General features: G+C 39.4%; 1 protein-coding gene across 3 annotated transcripts; it reads right to left on the bottom strand.

Annotated features, from left to right (window-relative positions):
* Positions 1 to 1,311: 1,311 nt before the first annotated feature.
* Positions 1,312 to 22,989, bottom strand: LOC113060086 (lysophosphatidylcholine acyltransferase 1-like). Of its 3 annotated transcripts, XR_003278190.1 has the most exons (15): positions 22,600 to 22,989; positions 12,961 to 13,100; positions 10,884 to 11,098; positions 8,337 to 8,449; positions 7,847 to 7,907; positions 7,303 to 7,361; positions 7,122 to 7,156; positions 6,979 to 7,033; positions 6,801 to 6,883; positions 6,203 to 6,328; positions 5,256 to 5,409; positions 5,075 to 5,173; positions 4,861 to 5,002; positions 1,841 to 4,078; positions 1,312 to 1,798 (listed from the first exon to the last, which is right to left on the bottom strand). XR_003278190.1 is itself a non-coding variant. In XM_026228905.1 (14 exons), exons 1-14 carry the CDS (start codon positions 22,711 to 22,713, stop codon positions 3,930 to 3,932), a joined length of 1,545 nt encoding a protein of 514 aa, XP_026084690.1. In that variant the 5' UTR covers positions 22,714 to 22,989; the 3' UTR covers positions 1,312 to 3,929. The 3 variants fall into 3 exon arrangements, 2 of the variants coding, with proteins under 2 accessions (XP_026084690.1, XP_026084691.1); XM_026228905.1 differs by having other exon boundaries at positions 1,312 to 4,078; XM_026228906.1 differs by lacking the exon at positions 22,600 to 22,989 and adding an exon at positions 12,510 to 12,818 and having other exon boundaries at positions 1,312 to 4,078; positions 12,961 to 13,098.
* Positions 22,990 to 23,848: the final 859 nt, after the last annotated feature.

Here is a 23,848-nt window from a genome sequence, read left to right as displayed (position 1 = left end):
GTACTCTGAAAAAGAAAGTATAAAAATCGAGTGTCTGTAGACCTCTCACGACTGTTTTAAAGACAGCTCATTATTTCCATTCACTCCACCCCCTCCCTTCTGGGCTCCTTCCAAAGCCACGCTATAGCTATCATCTTGAGCTAGGCCTATAGATTATTTATCGTCTCTACTAAGGCTCGCTAAGTAATGTTATGTTAGCTATATTATGCAGCTACGTGTGATAATGACACATGCTTCATGAAAAAATAAACAAAAAAATATGTATGATCAAAATACAAAAATAAAGATTTACCTGTCCAGCAGAAATAAAGCAATCAAGGAGTCACTTTTCAGCCCCTTGAGTTCCCTCAGTTCTCGCATCGCTGGAAAGCCACGCCGATATTAACTCACGTTTTATTTCTTTGTTTATCCAAAGACTTTTTGTTCATTGCCTTTTCTTGTACTGTTACTGTCTTCCTTTTTTTGCCTGGTTTGCCTTCACTAACTGCATAGGCCGGTACTGTGAATTTTGCTTGCTGTTCCTCTACAATTGTTTTGGTTTTCCCAGGATCCTTGCCTCTTGAACTCCTCAAATCAAACCTACGTGCGCAAGTGGGCAGGTCATGTGTGGCAAAAGTGTGGTTGCCATGGTTGCGAGAGAGTGACAGTCGCCTAAGCCAATCCTATGTTTCGTCCCGAATGGAAATAATGAGCTGTGTTTAATACAGATTAAACGGTCTAGAGTCACTCGATTTTTATACTCTTTTTATCAGAGTACTTACATTTTAATTATGCATTGATATATATAGAAAGTTTAAACAAATTTGGAAGAAAGTTGTTTATAATTGTTTTACCTACCCTGCCTTTAATTCAAAGGGAAAATTTGTTCCCCATTGACATTTGTTTTTGGTTTAAGCATAGATTTCATTTTGTTCAATTTCTCAGAAAACAAGACTTCATACCTTCAACTTACATCTCAAGTAAGGATGTTTAGATATTTATATTGGGTGAGGGGAGCATACATTTAATGGCACACAATTGTGAATTTAAGACTTTCTGTTCTGATTTGAGACCTTTTGAAGCCTCACTTTGTAGAAGGGCAAATTGAGACTTTTTACAATCTGCATAAATCCTGAAAATACAACATAATACTTATGAAATACCAAATTCAACTGGAACTTTTATCATTATTGTCATTTTCATATGACAATCTGAACCCATTACCACACAAGCTCATGTGATCTCCGTGGCGCGTGTGTTTCAGAGAAGCCCCTCCGCTCCTCTAGAGGGCCACAGAGTTACTGCAGAAATCAAGCAGAGCCAGAGACAATGTGCTCAAGTGTCCCTTTTTAATTCAAGTGTCAGAATGACAAATCATTTCATAGCAGGCAAAACAGACAAGCCCAGGTATCTTGTAAAAAGGACTCTTTTAATACATTACAAAATAAAAGTCAGGGTAAAATGGAAAACAGAGCTAAAACATCTACTTCGGCCGGACGAGTGTCAGGAGAGCCCTCAGAAAGACCCATGACCTGGAGGAGTTCAGTCTTTCGTCTTCAGCTCAGCGTTAGACACACATCACAGAAACCAGAGAGATATAAACACAGGAACCTTTACAGACACAGAGGAGAGCAGGTCTTCTGTGAGGTATTTAAAATAAACCATACACTGAAAAATAATCAAATTACACACCAGAGAGATGCTGGGTCCTCAATTCACGACAAAACTGATGACATGTAACACAGTAACCAATCACTGTAACACAGTAACCGATTATTGTAGCAAGTAAAATAATAACCGATCACTGTAACACAGCAACCTACCATTGTAACATAGTAACCAACAATTGTAACAGAGCAACAGTTCAATGTAACAGAGACAGTTCACTGTAACCGATCACTGTAACATGTAACATAGTAACCGATCACTGTAAAACAGTAACTGATCACTGTAACAGTAACAGTTCACTGTAACCGATCACTGTAACATGTAACATAGTAACCGATCACTGTAAAACAGTAACTGATCACTGTAACAGTAACAGTTCACTGTAACCGATCACTGTAACATGTAACATAGTAACCGATCACTGTAAAACAGTAACTGATCACTGTAACATGTAAACATTCACATGAACATAACACCAGCAAACATCACATTTGTCAGAGGATTCAAAAGCTCAAAGCTTAAAAATGTAAAGTGCCAGCACATGTAAATACACATTAAATGTGAGATGAGCTGGAGACCAGAGCCGTCATGAGAACAGAGACTCTGTTAGTCAGGCTCCAGATCTGCTACTCACCACTTCCTGTTTGAGACTATATCACTCAAATATGACGCTCTTTGAACACTGATTGTGTGGATTGTCAATACATTCTCTATTCCTCATAAAAATTACACTGACATTCAAGGCCAACAATAACCTTTAAGAACTCTATGATTTGAGAAGAAAAATAAAAAACTGTAACCATAATAATTACAAACACAACAGCATCAGCGAGGAACACATCACAGAAAGTGTGGAAAGACAGAAGCTAATCAAACGAGTTAACCAGGTCCATCTGAAAAGAAGACTTTAGATCACAGATCTGTCATGGCAGTGAGAAGACATTCTTTTATGTATATCAAAATTCACAAAATGCCCAGCACTCGGAATATTCAAAATACATATCAGAAATCGATTTTAAAAAGGTGCTGACATCAATAAAATATTGCTTTGCCAAACATGTGAGAACGCATCGCAGATCATCAACCATAAAAAAAAAATCTTAGAAAAAGTTATGAACAATAAGAGTATCTTAAGCAAAATAAACGGACAACTTTTGAAATCTTTGTGTTAAAGCAAATTTAAGACCAAACTTTAAGAAAATAACTGCATATTGCTCGACTTCAGCCTCATTACGTGGTTCAATCAAAAAAATAATGAATATTTGAATTATTTGTGTTCTATCACAGCAGGCAGTAGATGTCTTCACTCAGCGTTTGAGAAAGCAGAACGAATGAAAACATATCGTCCATTTGTCACACAACATCATTCATGAGGGATTCAAACGAAGGAAGGAAGACTTTCCTGGATGTAAAACACAGATCAAAATGTACTATCATTTTAGAATGAGCCATATTTATCAGACAAATTATTGGACTTGAACCAAGTCAATTTTTCACTTTCTTCTGTAAGTGAAAAATAGAAAAATACAGCAATATGTTTATCAAAACGGTAAACGCTCTATTATCGACTATATCTACTGAATAACATTGTTCAGATTCCTGATTCTCTAACTAAACCACAGTCATTATCCTTTATTTGGTCCATATACATGCTAAAATCTAGCAGTTTATTTCAGAATTTGAAGTAAAAAAAAAATTAAATAAATGTCTGATTTCGGTGTGATCATGAAATGATTATTGGACGTCCATAATTAAGGAATGTGCAACTGAGTGTACAAAAGGATGAGAAAAGAAATAAAACAAAAGCTGTAAGCCGCTTTCCCCTGAGCGAAGAGACGAAATATCAAGGAATCAGGGAGATATAATAAAAACGTTCTGGTTCTGGATCCAGTGGTGTTTGCACCTCAGATGTGACGCTCGGTCCGTCCAGCAGGAGGAGACAGAGATCAGATATCTGTCACTGGCGCTCAACGATCAGATCAAATACTCCAGCATCCAGCCCATGCACATACTCACTCCTGAACTCATGAAGGCATCTACAGTCGTGGAGACGAGGAGGGAGAGGACTGAAAGAGAGCGCCGGAAACCTCTTGGGACTCTGTTCACTTGCATCATTCTCATCCCGTCACAGTTGATCAAACAGATCACCCCTCCAGAAACAAAAGATGTGCTTGGCTTCCAAGTATTTGTTTTACCAAAAAAAAAAAAAGCAAAGCAAAATTCCCTTGAGGGGAAGAGAAAACCAGCAAGCGTTGAGGAGACGTCTGGGGCAGCAGGACGGATCAGTCGAGTTTCTTCTGCTCTCTGGGGCTGAAGTCAGCGCAGAAGCCGTTGGCGGCGTGGGACGGGGAGCTGCCGAAGCCTGCGTTATCTGAGTAGAGGAACTGCTCGCCGAAGTCTGGATGCTGATCCACAAACTCCCTGAAGCTCTCTGTCAGCGGGAGACGGCAGAGGAACGAGAGTCAGAGCAGGACCACACACACGTACACACACACACGCACGCACACGCGCACACACACACACACACACACACGCACGCACGCACACCTTCAGTTCAGCATCACGTCCCCTGAACACATGCTCCAACACAACCACACTGACCTCAAACACTGCAACGGTAGATGGCCTTAAGTGATGCACAAATTAAACAAATGTAATAAAATAAGAAGTTGTGATTGTAAATTAAAATGCGATCCAGTTTTGCTGTACTTTTTTGTAAGGTGGCACAATAAAAACCAAAATAAATAGTACTATTTATTACTAAATGTATATTATTTAATCAAATAATTCAGTTATTGTTATTAATATTAAAATGATAAAAATGACTAAATAAAAACAAAGTAATAAGTATTACTATAGTGATATTTCACTGTAAAGAATGGAAAGAAAGTGCATCGTTTTACGTTCTATCTGTAAAATTGCAATAGTCATATTTATGGCAAATGATTATCTAATATTAACCTTTCTTTCTTCATTTTTAAACATCACACCATCAAACGTTTATTCTGCTGGACGGCTGCAGGGAGCTTCTGAGTTTGTGAAGATGTTCTGAAACATCACTGAATCCTGCGCTGCTCGTGTGTAAACTAACATTTAACTCACTCACAGCGAGAGAATAATCACACCAGGTCAAGCGGTGTTAATCAGAAGCAGTGCCATTACTAGAGCTCCAGGAGGAAGCTCACAGACGCAGGAACATGAGCGGTCTCTTACCGAAGCAGATGGTGCCCGAGTGCTCTTCATCGATGGCTCTGAACAGACGGCTGACCTCCAGCTCTCCGACCCCCAGCAGCGTCCTCATGATGCACATCAGCTGCTTCTCTGTGATCGCCCCGTCCTCCTCGGCCTCAAACATCTGAAGACATCACACAAAGCAGTCTCAGAGCCAGCGTCACTCGCTCAGTCACAGATATCTCCTGACACACACCTGGAAGCCCAGCCTGATGCTGTCCAGTGTTTGTGCGGGTCGACACACCACAGAGAAGGCGATCACAAACTCCCGGACGTCCATCGAGTGCTCCTCGTTCTGCTCAGAAACAGACCAGACCCAGATAAACACATGCGTCTGTGTGGAAGGGATATGATGAAGCAACAGAGTCCTAGTTTACCTCGTGGAAGAGTGTGAACATGCGTCTGAGCTCGTCTGACACCGGCAGCTCCAGGAACTGGGAGAAATCCTCCAGACTCAGTCTCTGACCCTGCCGTTCACGAGCACGCTTCCCATAATCCTGCAGGAGCTCCTCCGAGTTCACACGCTTCAGCCTGAGATCCAACACCAGCAGATCAGAACAAACCTCATCCAGACTCAGCAGCACTCATCAAACTAATCAATCCTGGTCAAATGGGATTGTTCTTTTCATGCTTGGATGTAAACAGTAAACATGTGATGTACAGCACTTTGTTTGAAAAATATTAAAGTGTTAATGCCTTCATTTAACCATTTTTGATAATACATTTGTATTACATCATAAATCGAGAAAATATTAAAACAGACAACAGAAAAATAGGAAATAAAAACAATGTTATACATAATCAAATGTTGGGGGAAAGAAAATAAATAAATGAGACAGATCATGTGGCCCTAAGCTTGTAATAAATTGTTGTTAAATTGTACAAGTTTTATTATTTCAATTAATTAGGCATGCTTTTTAATGACTATAATTTAATTTAACTATTGACACAGAAAACCATGGAATCCAAAAGGAAATGAAAATATTTTTTTGCCCCACTGGAAAAATGTATAATAATAATGATAATAATAATAATAATAATAAAAATAAATAATAATAAGATCAAAATGGGAGAAAAATAAAACTGATTTCCTAGGGCCCTAAAAACTAAGTTTTTGTTATACTTTTAAATTAAACGTTTCATTATTTCAACTAATTAGTCGTGTTTTTTGATTGTTAAAATGTAACTATTAAAAATGGAGATAAAGAAATGTGATGTAAAAATCACTTAAATGAAAAAACGGAAAATCCAGAAATCCAGACTGTGCAAGCTTCAGAGGACTGATGTGTGAGGCGTCTGAGACGAGGACGAGGACGAGACTCACCCCAGAGCGCGCAGCAGCTTGGCGAACTCCAGCAGACTCGTGTGGACGGGCAGCCGGATCTGACCCCGCGCCGTGGTCAGCTGACAGTCCTCGAACGAGTAATCTGTGACGGGGACCTGCAGCGCCCTTCAGACACAACACATGAGCGTCAGACACCCAGACTCAGCTCAGCTCGTCCAGCTCATTCTCTGTGCAGTGTATACGGTCATCAGAGGAACTGCTCAACTTCGATTTCTGATCTACTCTGAAGGAGGATTAAAATAGTTTCTAATGTTCTTTATGCTAAATGTTAAGTTTTTAGGATATATTGTCTTCACAGGTTTCGTTAGGGTTAGAGATTCATCAATAAAGGCCTGTTACCAGATAAATAAAATATAAAAAAGGTTTTCTGCTTATGCTGAATTTGTAATTTAAAAACTTAAATACTAAAAATAAACCGATAATAATAACAATGCTGTACATGATACAGTGATTTGGAGTTTTTCTTTTTTATGGACAGGTCACAGTAACTAAACACACAACAGCAGCTAATCAAACTAATATTTAAACATCTTTCTGTACATATTTTGTCAAATACAGACAGAGACTGAGGTCTTACTTTGCCATCAAGCGGCGCACGTTGTGAGCGAAGAGCGCCGGGTTCTTCTTCTCCTCCTCTGAGGGCGAGTAAACGGGCAGATACTGAGAGAAAGAGAGAAGCACACTGAAGACTCTTCAGAAGATCAGTTATATCTCCAGAACACAACACAAACACGTCAGAGAGGACACACACTCACCTCGATCTCGAACTCATTGTGAAGCTGACAGAGAGTCAACCACAGGATCTTAAACCTGCAAAAGAGCAGAGCGACACTGGTGTGTGAGCGTTCCTTGCTCTGATGTTCATCGACACTACAGCGGTGAGAGATGAGGCACTTACGCTCCGGGACCCTGCCACGTCCACGTGATGGTGTCCTGCAACCAGAAGCACAGCATCAAGCCCTGAGCAGCTCTGCACGACACACACTTCTCATTACTGGATCAACTACACATGACACCCAATCAAATCAGATCTCAGGAGATCAAGCACAGTCTTCAGGGTTTGTGTGTAAGGATCTCACCAGTTTGTTTGGGTAGCGGATCACAACCGGCTGTACAGGAACCGCAGGAATGAACGCTCCTGAACACACACATACACACACAGCTTGTAATCTGCTTCAGAAATGTAGTTTTGTCCATTAGGCAGCACACACACACACACACACACTGATTCTCCATAAGCGTGATGGTTTTATACTGTACAAGCTGTATTTTCTATCACCCTACACCAACTCTTTTAAAAGTAGTTTTAAAAGCTTACAATCTGAAAGTTTTCAGTTTGAATGTGTTCTAGGCTATACAGTTAGAAAACAGACACATTAATAGGCTACCTGGGGGGGCTGCTAGGCTGTTTTTAGCATGACTAGCATGTTGCTAACATGTTTTTAGCACGATTAGCATGCTACTGGCATGTTGGTAGCATGATTATGATGCTAGCAGAATTAGCACATCATTAGCATGTTTCTAGCATTGTTCAGCAAGCTACTAGCATGATGCTACCACGATTAGCATGATAATAGCATGTTGCTAACTTGATTAGCAAGTCACTAGTAAACTCACACACACCTGGTTTGAATGTGATCAGGCAGGATCTGTTGGTGCACGTCCCTTCAGGAAAGATCATGATCTGGAAAACACACAGTTTCTGATCAGGCATCACTTCAGCAAACACACATGAGATTGTTTTTTTCTTAAAGTGGCGAAAAACACAATCAGAAGTGCAGATGCTATTTCTTCTGAACTTTAAAAAAAAAACAAGTCTGAACTGTGAAAAAAGCCACCTTTTTATAATTTTTTCCTGCATGATAAAACACCTACCACATATATAACTTTGACAAATGGAGAAAATATCAAACCTGTATATCATCAGTCAGGTGAATCTGAAATCATTTCACCGCTCTGATTTGTCTGAATGTTCATGTCACAGAAATAAACTTTTTTTGTCTCTCTAAAAATTCCCCAGATTGTGAAGACCAACCTTTCAATTTGATAAAGAACTGATAATGAGTAGAGTATCTCTGCAAGCTGATGTACAGGGTTTCAGAAAGACCTGTACCTGTGGCCACTGTCCTCCGGAGCCCGCTCTTCTCTTGATCTCCTCCACCGTCCTCCGTCTGGAGTCCTGGTCCGAGCGCGACACGAACACGGGCCGGATGTATTTGATGAGAGCTGAGGAGACACACACAGGGTTCAGAGCGCTCTCCTAAAGGTGACGAGCTTCTTCTGCTCTCCAGAACACACTGAGCCGCTGGACTGCAGGAGTCAATGACACGATATATCACGAATTATCTGTGAGAACAGATCTGGGTCTCCTGCTATAGGCTCAATCCCTCTCGGTCACATCATACACCGAAACCAGTTACATTTACATAAAGAACATTAAGATTGTTCACCTCAAAGACATTGTTTTTGGATGATTATTTAATTCACTACATTCAAAAAATAAATTAACATTTTTATATAAGCGTATAGAGCAGTGTGGAATTACAAATGATTAAACCGTCTTAACACATTAAAATAGAGAAGAAAAAAAAAACGATTAATTTTCTTGCATTATAACTTTATCTTAACTTATTATTACACTAACATTTTGTGGTCAGTACGGTTTAAATAAATGAATGCTTTTATTAATCACGGTCGCATTAAGTTGATCAAAAGTGACAGCAAAGACCTTTATAATGTTGCTAAATATTTATATTTCAATTAAGTGCTGTTCTTTTGGACTTTCTATTCATCTGTGAATCCTGAAAAATAAAATGTATGTGTTGTATCTGTGTTCAACATTGATAATAATCAGAGATGTTTCTTGAGCAGTAAATCATCATATTATTCTGATTTCTGAAGATCATGTGACACTGAAGACTGGAGGAATGATGCTAAAAAAAATACAGCGGAGCATCACAGAAATACATTACACTTTAACACAGATTCACACAGAAAACAGATGATTTAAAATAGTAACAACATATATAATTTGATCTATTTTTCACCAAATAAATGCAGCTTTGGTGAGCATTAGACATTTGTTTAAAAAAACATTACAAATCTTACTGCTCTGTGAGGTATATAAAAAGGCAATGATGTGAAATATGCCCATATTCGTGACGTTTGCTGTATTTAATGAAGCTTTTGTTTGCTTTTCTCTGTTTACTCTGATTCGCTGTGTATTGAGACGTCACAGAATCACTCAGATCGTCCTCTTTCACTTCCCTACAGCTGCTGAACTCATCATCATCATCTTCATCATCTTCAGCCGGCGATGACCGAGATCACTGCGAGTGGAGAGCAGAGACAGACGGACATCTGCACTATCGAGGGATTAAGAGACTAAATTAGCACTAACCAGCTTCATCTAATCACCTGGCCACAAAACCAGCGCTCATCCGTGATCAGTCTCAATGGTGCATCGTGAAGAACACATCTCAACCGTAGTTAACCTTCTGTCTGCGGCATCCATCGTCTAAATGATCACGTGAGCAGCTGCTGCCTGTCAGACGGATAAACCCTGAAACCAGACAGCTGTTTGAGCAAAGCTAATAATACGCTACTACTGTCTTCCTGACACCTTCATTTCAAATAAATGCTGTTCCTCTGATCTTTGTATTCTTCTGTGAATTCTGGAAAATAAAATGCATCACAGTTTCCACAAAGGCTGTCTGCAGGGTTTTAAAGCTCCAATGTAAGACTTTTTAAGAGCTGCACAGATCAAATTAACACCGTGTGAATGGGATGGTGTCAGTGTCTGTGTCTTAACTGAAAAATGACAGTTCAGACACAGGTATTCACAAAAACAAAGTTTAATAAAATGATAAAGAAAATAGATTTTTAAGAAAATAGATTAGCCAAACAAATTATTATATTAATTTAAACACTTATCATCAACCAATTATTATATAAATTAAAAAACACATAAATATATTTTACTTAATGGTTTAAGTTTTTATAATGCATTATATTCTTATCAATCCATCAGTTCACATTTATAAAGCTGCATGTTTGCAGCATAAAAACACGGGTGGATTTCACATTGGTCTGAACAAAAACAGCAGAAGATTGACTGAACACACTATCATTCTCTGCCAGCAGGTGGCGCTGTGGGAACAGCAGAAATACTTTGTGTAGTGTTCATTCTTATTCAGTGAAATCACAGCCTTGTGATCTTTAATTGTCACATTAAGCCGTATCAAAATTTAAAACATTTAGAAATCATTATTAAGACTTTCGTGTAACATAAGACTTTTTATGACCTTATATTTGATACAACTAAAATGTAAGACTTTTTGAGACTTTAAGGAGCTGCAGAAACGCCGTCCACAAATATATTGAGCAGCACAACTCTTTTCAACACTGATAATGATGCTGAAAATGCAGCTTTGATCACAGCAATAAATTACATCTGAACAAATATTGCATTTACTATATTTATAAATTAAATAAAAGCAGCACTGATGAGCAGAAGAAGCTTCCTTAAAACACAATCAGCCTATATCTAATGTTTTTTATAAATCAGCAACATTTTCAAAATGAGGAAAGGTGAATGAACTCGAGCTATGATGAAGATATCAGTGATGAAGAGGATGAATGAGCAGAACAGAGGACTTACTGCCCCACACCGGGATGTCTTTACTCTCCGCTTTCATCACGATCGAAGCCATGGTCATGGTGACAGGAATGGCGTCGAAGTAGGACGAGTGTGGGCCGAGGGTGAGGATGGGTGCTTCGGCGGGCAGAGCCTGTCTGCCCTTAATTCTGATCCAGTGGAAACCTCCGGCGAACCACATGACCCGCATGATGGTCCTGAGCACCACGTCCACCAGCCTGCAGAAGAGCCAGCACATCCACCGTCAGACAGAGCACAGCCCTGGCCTCATCTGATCACTGCTTTCTGAAGCACAGCAATGAGCCGCACCATACAGACAACACACACCTGAACAGCTCTCTCTGGAAAGAGCTACTCCTAAAACGATCAGGGTGAGTATGTGCATCTAAATAAAAGTGTTTCTAAATCAGTGTAAACAAAGTTGAAAAATGACTCCATGCATGCAGCTTTGGTGAGCTGGTCTTACTGACCCCAAACTTTTGAACCATAGCATAATACTAATATTTCAGCAGAAATGTGTGACTCTAACATGTTTAAATACTGATGTGGGAGAATTAATGTTTGCTGATGCTGACAGAGCAAACCCACACCCAAATGATTTAAAGTTTAAAGGGGTCATGAACTGAGAATTTAAAAATCCCTCAACCTTTTAAGAGGTCATTGTACTATAAAAACATCCTGTAAGTTTCAGAACACAACATTTTCTGGTTAGGCTAAAATCAGCCTAAATTGAAGACTATCTGAAAAAATGACAGGCTGTGGAATAAACCACTCTATGACAAAATAATGGGGTAAACCCCGCCTCCGCAGGAGATCTTGCCATGCCTGCTTCTGCATCACTGCACGTTTAGCTCCGCCCACCGATTCTGCATCACTGCACGTTTAGCTCCGCCCACCGATTCTGCATCACTGCACATTTAGCTCCACCCACTGGTTCTACATCACTGAACGTTTAGCTCCGCCCACGGTTCTACATCACTGTCTTTTTAGCTCCGCCAACGGGTTGTACCTCACTGCCTGTTTAGCTCCGCCCACCAGTCCTACATCACTGCCTGTTTAGCTCCGCCCAGCGGTTCTGCATCACTGCACGTTTAGCTCCGCCCACCAGTTCTGCATCAAAGACTGTTTAGCTCCGCCCACCAACTCTGCATCACTGCAAGTTTAAGTCCACCCACCAGTTCTACTGCACTGCCTGTTTAACTCCGCCCACCGGTTCACGCCTGTAGTGTAAATAATGAGATGTGCTAAAGGAAGGTCCACACAGACAACGGACGATAAAGATGCTCCAAACCCAACAAGATGCCTTCCTTCTGATCCCAACATTAGGAAACATTGGACTTTATTTTTTATAAGGATCCAGACCATGTCAGTAAGAACTCAGTCCTTTGTTCACTTCATTTTACTGTGGATTCGTTTACAGGCATAATTCAAGACAGGATTTTCAGAAAGATTAAAACTGAAAGACGATGAGGTGTGACTATATTGGATCTGACAGTAATGTCGTAACAAGTGTGAGGAACTGTTTTTATCATATGATCAATATTGCTCTGTCTGTTATTACAGATGGTTTGATATGAACAGTATTTATGCATCCATCTGTGAAGGATGTACGCTGTCAATCACACACACCTGTCAGCCAATCACAGCAGCGTGTGTTTACTTCTGAGTACTCCTGTTCAAACACAGCGTGCTGATGAGCGGGTCAAAACAGGACAGAGAATAGCCTATTACTTCTGAATAATGGTGTTTTTTGATGTAAAAATCTTGATAACATTATAAATGGAGCTCAAAAAAAAAAAAAACAAGGCAGTTCACCACCCCTTTAAGTGGGACTCATTTAGATCTCTTTTCTTCCAGGTGCATGGTGTGGCAGGACAGAAGCGGTCTAGCTGTGCTTGTGTTGCTCTCGTGCTGAACATCGGATCTTTCAGCAACTTCCTGATTTATGAAATAGAGGATCTGAAGTCAATTTCACCACAGACAGACTACAAACACTACAGCCAGATGAGTGAAGGAATCTGAGCGAGTAATAAAGCTTCAGTGTTTCTGTCAGCTGAAGTGAAGCAGAGCAGCTCTTTACTTTCTCCAGAAGCACTGCGGCTCCACCGCCGTCTCGGAGCGGCCCACCGAAGCGATGAAGGCAAACGGCCAGGCCAGCAGCATCATGAACGCCGCTATGAAGAGCCGGATGGGGAAGAGCGTCAACGTCATCAAACCGATCTGCAGAGAGAACCACACACACACACACACACACACACACACACAAAGCTTTAAAATGAAGCGTTTCTGCAGATCAGAGAGGTGCATGTTTCCTGTTCAGAGCTCACGAGGGTCAAACTGACAGATCAGAGCTCATTACACTATCACTTTCAGAGCTCAGCGCTTCCTCTCAGCAGTCTTGACAAACTTGACAAAAGGTTAGTTTCCAGCAGTCCAGGGTTAACCCTTGTGCCACTGGCCTACGGTTCATCGGGGAAGTTTGCTTGTGTGATACAGCATTGTACTTACACTACTGCTTTATTTTAATACAGTGTAGCATATTTTGCAAGTAACTTCGTTGCCCTTTCTGTCGAACTGGGCCTACTTTTCGATCGCTTATTTTGGCTTGCTCAGCTTATTATGTCTGTAGGCGTGTGTTTGCTTGTGTTTGGGTGCACCCCATTTCTCACACACAACGGGTATTTTCACCCTGAAGGAAGCTGATTGAGTTGGCTCTTGTCACATGACCTGGTGCGCTTGTGTCATTGTGAACAGCGGAGATGTTTTAAACTAGATGCGATGCGGTCTTGCCTGGAAAACATGAGCGCGTCTCTTCCATTATGAGCAGCACATATTGCATTTGAAATAACAAACTTGAGCACAAAAAAAAGATGTGATATGTGAACGGCCCCTTCATCGGTCAACATGTTTACTTTCGGTTATCGGTTAACCGGTCAATATGAGCATCCCTAACTGGCATATAAACATAATATAACATACAAAATGTATTAATTTTAAGCCACACAAAGTCAACCTGTTGGTATTTCTTGCTCTGAATCTGCCATAAAATAAAATAAGTTTATTTATCTTTGAAAAGGTGTACCTGCGTTATTATTCTTTTTCACTTTTTCACTTGTCACTTTCACTTTCTGCCATTTTCATTTATATTATTTGAAACTGGTCTTAGAACGAAGATATTATCGTTTATCGCGATCATTTCTTGGACAATTTATCGACCAGCAAAATGTGTTATCGTGACAGGCCTATGCATGATTAAAAAAAATATATATATAGGAATTGGCCGATTTTCCTCATGTTTAGCCCGGATCTCACTTTTGTGTCCATGTCGAGCCGATCCAGCAGCACAGGCAATAACATCAGCCTGATCGTGACTTCATCTGATGCCAATTTGGTAGACCCCCTAGACACCTCTAAGATGAGCTGTGATACAGGACGCATTCAACAGATCACATCACGCACAAACACAAGCTTTATGGGCCCTGAACCCGTGGTTATCAAACAGAAGCAGCTCTTATCAGCGCAGCGGAGACACCAGATATCAGCAGTCAATATTTGCCTTGCTCTTATCAGCACTCCACTGCATCTGCACACCGATATCTTTCAAAGTGACCAATTACCAGCGCTGGAAGACATTCAGGAGGCCTTCATGCTTTCCACCGAGCTGCTTTAATTGAGTGGATTAGACCAACAGGCTGCCAAATCCCATATCAGCAAGCAGAGGCACTAAAAATACAGATTCCTGCTCAAAATCTCACAAAAACCAATTTGCCGACCAGCCGTGAGCTGCTTGGTGAAGCCATTCACTCACCTTACAACTCTTGTGTCAAACCGCACTGATCAAGCTGGATATTACAGCAACATGATATAACTTCTGCATTACTGTAACACTGGAATCTCCTTTAGTTAGGAAATAAATGATTAAAACTCAAAAATACTAAAAACTTTCACTTTTATTCCAATGAATGGGAGAAACTAAAGTACTCGTATGTTTCATTTTAAAATACTCTAATTCAGACTACAGTTACTTTTTACTGATTACTAGTAGTGGTCGACTGATATTGGTTTTTCTGACAGCCGATGCCGATATCTTGGAAATCTTTTTCATATTTAATACATTTGAAATCATTTGACAGTGGATTAAAAAATTAAATGTTTAAAATAAACGTGTGTAAATGTGTGATCTTTTTACAAATGTGTAAAATAATATATAATTAAAAAGGAAGTGAACACTGTAACCATCAGCACTCAGTATTCTGGGAAGTTTGTGCATAGGGAATAATATTTTTCAAACAAAGCCAGGGGTAACACTCATTTTACATACGGCACACAGTAAAATTACATAAATATGACAGTGGACAAATGCATAAAGTGCAGCATAATTTGAAATCATGAGTTTAAAGTTTAAAGCATTTAATTCACACGGATCATGACACAGAGAACACGTGATCATGCTGGATACACACTTCACAAGATCTCACGGCTGGATTCAACTAAGTATACATTAATTCCTTTGTTAAACCATTCTCTGATCATTAAACAGACTATCTATTCGTATTTAGACAGAACTGTTAACAACAACAGTAATAAGAGCGAGAGTGTGAGCACTGTGTGTTCAGGCACTGCGTTCTCAGCGCAGTCAAAATAAAAGTCCCACCTCGAACACGCCGGCCGATGCCAATATTTGAAAAATGCCAGAAATCGGCTGATATGTTGGCCTTGCCGATATATCGGTCGACCACAAATTACTAGGGGTGGGGGAAAAACACATGGACACGGACGCCAAGTATCGATCTTTTTAGTATACTATTTGGTAGAAAAATAAAACAAATTTCTTGACAATCCACTAGATGGTGTTTTTTTTTCTGGTGAGATCAGCTGGGTCACCTTCAGCATGCAGTAAGTTATTCAAATAAAGATGATGGCATCGTTGAAAGTTATCAGGAAAGCCCCTTCTGTGTTTAAATCAGATGTAAGGGCTTACTTCAGATTTGTAAACAAGGAGGGGAAGTAAGAAATGCACCAAATGTTTGGCATTCGAAAATTATCAAAAATTGTACAAAAAATTTGAGCAAAAAACATAGGCTATAAACAATAATTATACTAATAATAATAATTAGACTTGTGCCGGTATTCAGTAATGCGATGTGTCACGGTAATGAATATGCACAATATTGTTATTATGGGCACTTCTAAATACCATGAATAATTATATATTACAAATTATTCAGATTATACTGTATTATGAGCACTTTTTTAAACTAAATTGTAATAATAGCACTGGATTTACAGAAATCCCTTCAGTTTTAATGTGTGTTTCCTCAGCATTTCAACTACTGATTAACATTTATTATTTTTTAAAAAATTTTTGTCATGAATTACTATGTTTTTGGAAGGCTTTTCTTCTTTTAAACATTAAAATTATATTATACCTAATATATTCACCTGAAGTATCCCTGATATTATAAATGTAATAAGTTATTAAGAAACACATTTACATGTTCAAGGTTCTCTGATTAATCGGTTAATGGTCACATGACATGCAGGTAACCAAATCAAAATGTCTTTTTAGTAAGTGTTTTATTTTGAATGATGTTCATTTTAATTTTTTTATTATTAATTTTCTTTTTAAATTTAATTATTTACTTTTCATTTAATTTACAACCCCCTGCAGTTCCTTCACAAACCCCAGTCTGGGAAACCTTGACATAATGTAATGTTTAATGCACTCATTCTGTCAATATCAATTAATTTAATGTATTTTCTTAGCATTTTAGATCAATATGGTTCCAGGTCAAAAGTAATCTAAAATCAGCTGATTATATTAACTAAAATGAGTAATATAATGGATTACGTTACTAACTACAGCTTCTGTCGTGTGATTTGGCATCAGTAACAGATTACGATCCATCTACCAGCTCTGCTGATGGAGTTTCATGATCAGGTGAAGGACACAAACTGTTTCACCGAGGTCTAAATACTGCTGTGATTGCTGACTAGAGTTACAGAAGGACAGCAAGACACTCATATTCAAGAGCACTTCAACAACGATGACAAATCAGCACAAAACACATCATTTTGTTCTCACAGTGAAACTCGATGGGCTTCGTTATTGTTCGGACGCAACTGAAATTCAAAAGATCTTATTTTGTGTCCACAAGAAATCCACACATGAGGGTGAGCCAAAGATGAGAGACACCAGACCACGGTCTTATAAACCTCGTCCTCCAGAAACCAACATCTGCTTGAATGAGCGCAGACTGGTGTTCATCTGAAACCATTCAAACAAGCAGGCCACGTTCGGGATGATTTTCTGCATTAATAATTGCACAAGAAATGTTTGCAACAAGTCATTTTGTATTCCATTAAGTAATAAGTAATGTTAATAAAACAAAATAAATAAATCCACCGTAGCATCTAATTTCTTTTTTTTTAAAAGAGAATAACAGCTCAGAAAATTTTGATAAAACAAGGTAAATGTCTAACAATTCTATCACTATTATACACTTACTCTAGACTTGTTTTTTACTTATTACGTGCAATGCTTTGCATGTCTCAGAAGCGTGGTGTCTTCTATTGTACTGCATCTAAGTTATCCACACACATATTTTTGAGACGGTCTCTGCTTGTTTGCAATGCAAGCGTAAATAAAGAACTGTCTGTTTGAACAAGTGCAGCGTCTGCTTAAATCAAGAAACTCTATGAAGGCTGATGTTTTATGTGTTTGAGGAGCAGAAAAGTGTCCGCTTCACGTCAGCGTCTCCAAAACTACATATTTCTTTACAAAGACATCTGTTTTTAGAAGTGGGTCAGTTAGAAAAGTGAAAATGTTAAAGTCTTGAAAGTGTGTTAATGCGGGGAGTCGCATGAAAACGGTAAACAACAATCATGTGCTTTCAGTCATACTTCAGTATAGAATGTGCGGTTTTAATTCATTATTATCTTTTAATAAATAGGTAGATTTCAATTTAAAGCAATAAGAAAAAAAATAAATCTAGTTTTTAATATTTTGAACATCATAAAAGTATTAACTCAAAAACATTGATGCACTAGTCCTGGGCAGTTTGACCAAAAATCTGTATCTTGTTGTTTTGATTGCCTTTATATGAATCAGAATGTGTTTTAATCAATATCCAAACCAACATGTTACATGCAGCATGAGAAGTTTTTGATTGACATTATATTGTGTAATTTCACAATTTAAAGCAAAAACAGTAGGGGTGCTCCGATCACGATCGGCCGATCGTTAATGCGCATCTCGTCAGTAAAGCCGGTTCTCTAATCAGCGGTTAATTCCATCAGGTGCGTGATTTCACATAGAGCAGCTGTTACTCCACAGAGCCGTTGTTAACAGAGAAGATGCGCAAATCACGTTAATTTTCAGCGTTTATTGGCCCATCTTCTCAGTTAACAACGGCTCTGTGTAGTAACAGCTGCTCTATGTGAAATCACGCACCTGATGGAATTAACCGCTGATTAGAAAACCGGCTTTACTGACGAGATGCGCATTAACGATCGGCCAATCGTGATCAGAGCACCCCTAAAAAACAGCATGGTCTGACCTTAGCTTTGTGTAACTATGCTACATAAGAGAATCCCATGAAACAGAAACAGCAGACGGACAGAATGAGACGCAGATCCACTCTCTGACAGCAGGAGGCGCTCATGGAGCAGCAGATACAGCGTTTCCTCGGTTACCGCTGTAAACAAAGCAGTGCTGCACTTATAAACATTACTAAATATATATTCATAAAAACCCCCACTCACGATTCAGTATTTACTATCGTGTTCCTCTGGCTCAGTGGTAGAGCATTTTGTTAGCAGTGCAAAAGGTTGTGGGTTCAATACCCAGGGAACACATATACCGGTAACAAAAGCAAGCAAAAAATACATAAAATATATATATTAGCTTGAATGCACTGTAAGTCGCTTTGGATAAAGGTGTCTGTTAAATGCATAAATTTTATATTTTCATCCAACATTTCACGCCTCGTGTACAGTGAGCAAACCACTGAAATTTCAAAACGTTTCGAAACAGTTGTGATGTAATGCAGCCAAGAAAGAAACTCACAAAGTTAGCATTTACAGAGTGTCTTCCTTCACTCTGCAGAAGAGACTCCAGATGAACTCCAGGTCTACTCTGCTTCCGGCCGTCCTGGAGTTCATCTGGAGTCTCTGTGACCTCAGGTTCAGTTCACAAGCTGAAAACATCTGACTTAACAAAAAGACAACAGGCAACCTGTTGCTAGCCTCATTTTAAGACTGGAACACACTGGTCATGAGTACATCACAATCTGAATCATCTCACTGACTGAAGGACTGAGCGTTAGGCATGACAAGGAAGCTAAAGATGATCATTAACACACAGCCACAAGCACAGGAAACAGTCAGTGTGGAACTACATGACAAACTTCATCCTCACACAGCTGAAAGATACAACCTCGAGACTCACAAACCCACTGCAACGTGCAAGACTCCAGCCAGCTCGGTTCTAACCAGGACTGCATGAGTGTTTAGAGCAATGTAAGAGAACATGTCTGAAAACATGTGAATCTGTGCTTATAAATGGATGTGACAGGACTGAGCTGTCTCTGAATGAATGATGGGGTCAAAGGTCAGCAGTGTTTCCCACAGCCTTACACTCCCCCGCCCCCATATATAGGCTACATATACATGCAGATTCATTTCCTGCCAGCAGGAGGCGCTTTAAGAGCAGCAGAGATAGAGCTGAGCTCACAAACGCTGATTTATCAATCATTACATGCAAAATGGAATGAAAATAAATAAAACATTTCTAAATACAGTCAATTTCATTCTAAAATACAGTGATATAAAAACACCCGCACTGGTTTTTGATTGTGAAATGTGCAGTGTTCACGTTCATTCAATGAACTCAAAGCCCTTTGGAAAATCTATGTGTGGTGGTCAGTTTTGATATTGTGTTGGCCAGCCAGAAATAAATCAATGTGTGGGAAACCCGGATCTGTCCAACACAGACACGATGAACAAGACTTCAGACACTGGAGCCATAACTAGTCTCGGTGTCTGTTTTAAAGCAGCCCTTGCAAAAACAGACTATGAAAGCAGTGAACGTGAGTTTATTCCTGTGAAACTGCACAAGTCGAGAGCCTGCGCTTGATGAGAATAAAAGAGCTCCTGCCACAGAAGTCCTTTTGATATTAATGTCACGTTAAAAATACAGTGTTAAACCCGAGCATGAAACTGACAGCCAGCTCAACAAGGAACTGTTGTCTTCAATGGCTCATTACTGAGGCTTCAGGATCTGTCTGTTAATTAGAGAGCTGAAGACTAAAAGCTTTCAGAAGCAACGTTTTCAACATCGTGATGCTAAAGAAGCCTGGAGAGGTCAATTCAGACCATGGCATGTGCTTGGCAGTCCTTGAAAAGACGACGGATCACACACCTCGACATGTGCTGACGCAGACAGACCGAGGGAACGCACACATCAGCATGAGAATCAGCAGACACTTATGCAATAATAACATATGCACAAATAACTATAACTGCAAACATGAGCATCATTACAGCTGGTATCATTTCTGAGATCTAACGGTTTTACCATACTTTAGGGAGTTTTAAATCAACTCTGTGTGAATTATTTGAGCTCAGGAATGTTTATCTAAAGAGATATATTAGATCCGAGTAGATTAGATGTGACAATTCAAATCAGTTTAGAAGTTAAACAAATCACCACACTGTAATGGGAGTTTCTCTGAGAGGAAAAGTTTAGACGGTATTGTCTCTTCATCTCATCGCTGTATAATGCATATTGATGTAGTGTTTATAATTGGTAACCAAGGAAACGCTGCACTGCTGCTGTTTCATGAGTGCCACCTGCTGTCAGAGAGTGAATCTGCGTCTCATTCAGAGCTTCTGCTGTTTTCTTTCCTTCAGATGTTTAATGTAGTACTTTCACAAAGCTAAAAGCAAATCATTCTGTTTTTGGTTCATATTTTGAAACTGATCATGCTGCATGTTTTGATCACAATTAAAATCCAATGGTAGGATCTAATGGAAAATGGAAAGCACACAGACTAAGGCTTAGTTTATATGAAGAGATTTCTGTTATTTTTATTTTTTATTTGACTTGGAATTTGTTTTAAAATTAAAATGTAGTTGTTATTCTACAAATTTCAATTTCCTGAAGAAATGTACATCATTTTGTCCAAGCAATTATAAAAGGAAACCTTTTCATTTATAATTGGTCTTAAATCTCATTTTGTAAAAAAATAAACAAAAATATGAATTTTTATCAAAGAATACAGATACGGATCATGAAAAACTATGCATTTAATTAGAAAAAAAATGCACCACTGAAACATTCTGACATGCAGTTTCAGACTTTTCTTGGAAAACTGTAACTACAAGTTTATTTCTAGAGGCCTACAGGAACACACATGGGCTCATCTTCACCTGCAGAGCTGCTTATCAGTCGAGCAGAAACCACACATGCACCGCTCATCAGACAACAGACACAGCGCTAGATAGTCGAGCTGTATACATGATACATTACCCAAACAAGATAGACAGATAGAATAAAACATCAGACAGCCAAACAGACTAGAATAACAGAACGACTGACAAGAATAAAATGACTGACAGACAGACAAACAGACATATAGTGCTGCATGATGAATCAAACTTAAAATTGCAAAGGCGATAAATCGTGATTAGGCAGAAGCTGCGACTGTCATGCATATCTTAAATCTCCATCTGAAGGCCAGAGAAACTCCAAATACACCCCGCAGAAGAAACCCAGGAAATCCCTACAGCAGGTGCTGAATACGATAATTAACGCCCATCTCATCAGTTAAGCTGGTTCTGTGATCAGTAGTAAATCTCCAGTATGTGTTCTCGGATGAAGCAGCATTAACTACACAGAGCCCTGGATCTCTCACAAGCGGCATTTGTTTTGCACAAAATATGATCGTGGTTTCGTGCTCCATCTGAGAACAGGTGCTGGAGATTTACTACTGATCACAGAACCAGCTTAACTGATGAGATACGTACAATAATCACAAGTGATTCGTCTTAACCTAACAACAGATGGAGAGATGAACAGAATAACAGACACAATTAACAAAAGACAGACAGAACAAACAAAAAAGCAGAATTAATGAGCAACAGACAGAACTACAAACAGAGAGAAGGACAGACAGAATGAATGGGCAGACAAAACTAAAAATCTAAACGATAGACAGATAAATAAAATGACAGACAAAATGACAAACAGCCAGACCGAATGCAGACAAATTGACAGAACGATAGACAAAGAGAATAATAGGCAGATAGATAGATAGAACGACAGACAGACAAATAGACAGACAGACAGACAGAGACAGACAGACAGACATATAGACATATAGACAGACAGTCAGAGAGACAGAGAGACAGACAGACAGACAGACAGACAGAGAGACAGTCAAATAGACAGAGAGAGAGACAGACAGACAGACAGACAGTCAGATAGGCAGAGAGATAGACAGACACTATCAGGAGTGGTGGCTGTGATCGAACAGAAGGCCGTTGAGAGGCTCGAGCTGAAGCGTGTTTCTGTCGCAGCGGCTCGCGCCGGACTCCTCGATCCTGATAGGCTCTTCCAGACCGAGTGCAACATGTAGCACAGGAAGGAAACTCTGAATCGAAAAGCTTAAGAGGAGCATCTCACGGCTCACAGCAGCAAACACAAACACACACGTACCTGTAGTTTCTGCGCTGTCGTGAATCGCAGGTCGTGCACGAACGGGTTCCTGAACGGAGGAGGCAGCTCGCGCTTCCCCTCTCCATCCGCGTGTGTGCTCTCCATCAGCCTCATCCTCGACGAACCCCGGTCAACCAAAGCCACCAGAGCGCCGCTGTATCGTCTCTAGATTCCGCTCGAGCGCGTTATTATCTGTCAGTCCCGGAGCTCGAGGAGGGATGAGGGATTAGGCGGATCATGTATTAGACGCTGTCTTCTGTTCTCGTGCGCGCAGCGGCAGCAGTCGGTCCTGCTGGATGTCCTGGAGGGGCACAGTCCTGCCGGCGGTGCGCATGCGCGGGGCCGCTCCTTCTTCTTCTTCTTCTTTGGAATTATTGACGTATTCCGCACCGCTGGCACATACCGCCACCACATGTTCATACCTGGATGATAGTCCCGCCTCTATTCAGAATCTATTTATTTGTGTATTTATTTATTTTAATATTAATTTTATTTCGGGTTCTGTATTTCTGGCTGCTGCGAGTTTAGCTCCCATTCCAAAAAAAAAAAAAAGCATTCCATTGCTTTGTTTATTTATTTATTTATTTAACGATAAAAACCGTTTATTTAATCCTGTCTCTACTATGTAATCTAATACTACTCTTTGATTAATGTCTTATTTTTATCATTTTCCCAATATCAATTTTATCTTCTTTTTTTTTCTTTTCTTTATATTTTCTTTTTATAAACTCGAATTGAGTTTTAGAGATTGCTTTTGTAACAAAATATGGATGTTCTCGCCATATGTATCATGGAATGTAATGGCAACAATAGCCTATAAAATTTTTAACACAAATAAAGTTGTTATATTGTGAATAAATATTTTATGTAACATACAATTATTATTATTATTATTATTATTATTATTAATAGTAAATATTTTGTTATATTTAAGAAAAGGTGTGTCCTCCAAAATCATGTTTTTGGTGTTACAACAATGGATATCACCCCTTTATGGAAATTGAGAATTCAGTTTGAACTACTTCCTGTGTGTAAAGGTCACCGCAGGTGCTGGATGATCTGAGGGATGCATGGGTCTGTGGTGTTATGCAAAATTTTGATACATACATGCTTATTAATATTTCCTAAATGTCCCCTGATCCTGAAATCATGATGGCAGATTTCGGCTGATTTGTCTTTCACACTGAGCCAATAGAAACTCTGTGGTGTTATATGACAGTGTTTGATTGAAATTATTTAAAAATCTAAA

The sequence above is a fragment of the Carassius auratus genome, chromosome 41, assembly GCF_003368295.1.
Source record: "Carassius auratus strain Wakin chromosome 41, ASM336829v1, whole genome shotgun sequence".
NCBI classification, from domain to species: domain Eukaryota; kingdom Metazoa; phylum Chordata; class Actinopteri; order Cypriniformes; family Cyprinidae; genus Carassius; species Carassius auratus.
The sequence above is the reverse complement of the archived record's forward strand: the minus strand, read 5'-3'. Positions and strand labels throughout refer to the sequence as shown.